Source organism: Vombatus ursinus, unplaced genomic scaffold (assembly GCF_900497805.2).
Source record: "Vombatus ursinus unplaced genomic scaffold, bare-nosed wombat genome assembly UNPS02008197.1, whole genome shotgun sequence".
In the NCBI taxonomy this organism is placed as follows: Eukaryota; Metazoa; Chordata; class Mammalia; order Diprotodontia; family Vombatidae; genus Vombatus; species Vombatus ursinus.
Genome location: NW_020947975.1, coordinates 1 through 4,419, shown reverse-complemented (window position 1 = coordinate 4,419; position 4,419 = coordinate 1). Strand labels below are relative to the sequence as shown.

At 40.9% G+C, this 4,419-nt stretch overlaps 1 protein-coding gene across 1 annotated transcript; it reads right to left on the bottom strand.

Annotated features, from left to right (window-relative positions):
* Positions 1 to 3,432: 3,432 nt before the first annotated feature.
* On the bottom strand, positions 3,433 to 4,197 carry LOC114034136 (spermatid nuclear transition protein 1-like). Its single transcript, XM_027849738.1, has 2 exons — positions 4,059 to 4,197; positions 3,433 to 3,461 (listed from the first exon to the last, which is right to left on the bottom strand). The coding sequence occupies exons 1-2, from the start codon at positions 4,195 to 4,197 to the stop codon at positions 3,433 to 3,435; spliced, it is 168 nt and encodes a 55-aa protein (XP_027705539.1).
* Between the last annotated feature and the right edge of the window lie 222 nt (positions 4,198 to 4,419).

Sequence of the window (4,419 nt, the reverse complement as noted above, 5' to 3'; positions counted from 1 at the left end):
TTCTTCCATTTTTACAGTCTCTGTCTTATTTGATAGATAACACTATCATTGAAGCAGTTCATATAAATCAGCTGTCCAAATGTTTATTGATTAAATGATGTAAAAGTTTAGAGATCTTGATGTCTGGACCCAGATGTTTGGAAAAGGAAGGAACAACTGACTGGGCTATTGCCACATAGGTCCAGAGGTAGGAAAAGCAAGATGCTGCCAAGCCCTAGGAGCACAGAGCTCCCCTCCTAGCTGTGTGTGTGTGTGTGTGTGTGTGTGTGTCTTCCCCATGTATTGATCTCTCTAGGCATTGTTCCAGATTACCCCTTGTTTACTTACTGGGTTTTCCGGACTGACTGAATGAAAGAAACTTTTTTTGCCTTTAGTTATCTTACCTAGCAGAAGATGGGAAGTGTGTGTGTGTGGGGGAATCAGAGGATATATCTGAACATTATCTCCACAAAAATCAATCAACTAGTATTTTATTAAGTGCCTACTATGTGCCAAACACTTTCACACATGGATTCATTCTCCAGCTGGATTCACTAAACCTTTATCAGTATTCTTGTTTGGCCCGAAAATGGAATGGAAGTCCCAAATCTTAGCAAGAAGGTCAAAGTGACCTAGAATATACAGCTTGTGGCCAAGATTATGATCTTTTTTTCTTTTTACTAAAAAAATTCTCTGTGAAAAGAGACCAAATGAGGCTTCAGGACACACCATTGCATCAGAAAAAATGCAGGTTGGAAATAAAGTCCTTAGTTACAGCTAGCTAGGGGAAATCTAAAAAAGGGGGCTTGGGCTCAAGCCCTTCAGAGCCCCTGTCCCCCTCATTCAGAGGGTTTGAGTTCAAATTCCTGCTCGTATATGAACATCCTTCTCTAGGCCTTTAATTTCATCTGTAAAATGAGTGGGTGGTGGTGGTGGTTGGGTCTGTGACCTATCCCAAGGATTACACTGTTACTTGTTCCTATTTATTCTGAAATGGTGTCAGAAGGGACCCAACCCCCCACCCCCAAACTCCCAAGGTGGAGGTTTGTCCCATCTACATTAAGTGTTATTTATTAGTATCTATATTAAAAAGCAGAAAGGAGTTTTTGCCTGATAAGACACTAAGACACTGCCTCTTCCCTCCCCCTCTTCTCCTTCTTCCTTCTCTTCCCCTTCTGCCCCCTTTTCTCTTTTTCCCTCCTCCTCTCCCTCTCTCCCCCTCTTACCTCTTCCCCCTTACTCCTTCTTTTTTACATGCATACATGTACATTATATATGTCTATATGTATGTGTGTGTATATATAATATATAAACACATATACATATATATGAAAAATAAATCTATAAAAGCTGGTTTGAGGACAGTCCACCTGTAGCTAGGCCAACATAAGGATGGGAAGTAAAAACAATGGATATACACATGTGCATGTATGCATTTATGTGAATATATACATATATGTTATATATTTACTATAGCCTATTTAATCACTGTAATTATATTAAAACTTTAGAGCTAGAAAAGATTCTTAAGATAGTTCAGATGAGGAAGACTGAGAGCTTCTTTTCTCAAGTCTCTCAGAGATAAGGAAGGAAGTCAGAGCCTGGGAATGTCCAACTAGATCCTCAAAGCCAGAGCTCGATGTTAGTGAAATGGGATTTGAGCCTAATTCAGTAACATCTCTCACTCTTTTTTCAGTTCAATGCACTCATGTTTAGAATACCCAAATATTGGATGTGTTTATAGAATGTAGATGTCTTTATAAGATCAGATCTACCTTGTGAATGAGTCAAAAGTTAGTTATTTCATTGACGATATCAAAGTTATTTTAGCTGGAGTGAATCCTCAAATTCAACCAAGTGAGTAGAAAAAAAAAAAAAAAACCTTTTATTCCCTAAACATAGCCCGCGTATCTTTAAAAAAATAGCTGAAGGGTTTGGTAGCGGTCCATGGTCACTGAGGAAAGGGAAAGGAAGCTCCAGGGAAAAGAGGAGGAGGGAGGGAATCTCAAGGTGTTACTTTAAAGTAATAGAGTATATGAACTTTGAGTAAGACAATGAATGGATGGGGCGGGGAAGCAACCTGGCCAGTTAGGAAGACTAGCACAAGGAATGGAATGATCTCACCTGTATGCAAGGTTATTTAAGCTAGTAGCTGTTTATCAACTTCTGTTTCCAAATATGGTGATAAAATACTGTATATAAATACAATAGTAAAAAAAAATACAACAAACTCCAAATTCAAGAGAATTTTTTTTTTTGTGATTAAGTTTTTTGTCCAAGGGTCGCCGGACTATTTAAGTCAGTCAGTACTTGTTTTTTCCCCTTGGCTTGCTGTTTGAACAGCTCCTGAGGGGGGAATAAAATAAAAGAAAAAGAATTTTAGAGAACTAGAAAAGTATTATCTGAGGATGAGTCCATCTATCTGTTTTTAACCTTTTCCCACTGCCTGATCAAATTCCCTTTTATGCTTATGCTTGGTACAATCTTTGTGTAGGAAGAAAAGCCTGGCTCCATAAAAATGGAATTCAAATCCTTCCCTTCAACTTTCAGGTAATATAAATGCTATATACTATGCTATGGGGAAAGTGGTGCCTCAGTTTCTCCAGATGAAATTTACAGAGGACATTTTTCTAAAGAACATGAACACAAGTGCTTTGTTCCAAGAAGAAACCAGTCTGGTTTATCATTAACCCCACTGGATATTTTGGTGCAAAAAGAGAGCTCTACTGAGGGAGTGTTGAACATAACACAGGGGAAAATAAAGTTTCTTGACTAAAGTTCTCAGGTATGCAAAAGTTTCTCCTTGGAGATTGACATGACATTATATAAAGGAATGAGGTTGCATTTGAAAACTGCTGGGTCATGTGTAAAATTTGTGCAAAGTTTTGCCTGTATGTCCAATGACAGCAAAAGGCTATCTTACCATTTTCTCAAACTTTCTTCTTTGAGGCGAGGATGCCCCATAGGGCACATGTGAGATATTGACCTAAATTGAGCAGGGGGCACTTTTTAGGCGTGGCTTCAGTTCCTGACACTACTAGAATTTCTATATTCCTTTTCTCTTATAGATCACTACCTGGCTGCTTCCTCTCAATAGTGTAGGAGGCTGGACTGGAGTGGGGAGGGGGCCACGATGGCTAGAAAGGTAGTAACTATAAGACTAAGTAAGATTAGTCCCTCCCCCAACCCATAGGGAGGTTCATCAGAGCAAAGAAAAATTGCCTTTTTTTTTTTACACCAGGTTTCTAAATTTTATTGAGATGTTAGGGGGGGAAAGAGCACCATCATATGCATTCCTCACTTCCTCAAGCCTGGATTTTCCCCAAATTCAATAGGTTTCCTTTTATCCTTCTCTGATCGAACCTCTGGTTGCCCTGGCAGACCCCCTGTCCTTCTTTTTCACTGTGGACTGATGTTGCTAAGAAGTCCAGCAACTCTGAGCTCTTGGAGGGATCACAAGTTGGAACGGTAAGTCCTGTGAGCTGTGAGGAAGGACAGAGATAGGGGTGGGTTTTTGTTCCTACCTGAAGCCTGCTGCACCCTAATTATACCTTCCAACTATTGATCCTGTCAGCTGTGGGGAGATATTTTTTTTTTTTGGTGGAACGAGACACATCATAAAGCTCTCAAGAGTCAGATGCTGGGAGACATGAGAAAATTTAATTAAAGGAGAACTTAAGTCGATGACAACTCAAAAGTCTGGAACTTTATGAGGTTAACTGTTTACAAAGCACTTTTCCCTCACAAGAACCTCTCATAAGGGAAGTTTTGAATACCCTCAAATTTACAGATGAGGAAACTGAGGCACAGAAGTAGAAAGGCCTTACCTTTCCCATGATCACACACATCTTGGTAAGTGGCAGAGCCAGGACTCAGACTTGGAGGGGTGTTCTCCTGACCCCCCTGTGGGTCGAGGGCTCTTCCTATTATACCACCCTGCCTCCAAGTGTGTAGAAGGGATTTTCCTACGTTGGTTAAGGGGTGGGACTTTATAGCAGTGGCCTCTGAAGTCCCTTTTTGTTCAACTTAAGATCTGGGGGCTCTAGGAACTCCTCATCCTCCTTCATCCCCATACTCACCTTCCTCACTTCTCTTTTTGCTCTTCAGCCCAGCCTTCCGATATTTCCTTTTAGTGCCAGCTCTTTTGACCCCCTTGTGAGGAGATCTGTTCTTGTTTCTCCTCCCACCTTGGCTTTTCATTCTCCTGTTGGTAGACATGTTGCTGGCTGCCGGAGTCCGGGGGCTTTGAAAAGCCGAAGGCCCGGGGCTTGTCTATTTAAGCCTTTGGCCATTATGAGGTGGAAGGGGTGGGGACTTAGCAAGTAGGTGTGACCCCATTGTGAGACCCTACCTTTATGGGCTTTGGACCATATATGGGAAAAAGAGTAGGGCTTTTTTTTTCATTATCATGGCTCAGGGTTTCTCTAGGTAATAAAGTTA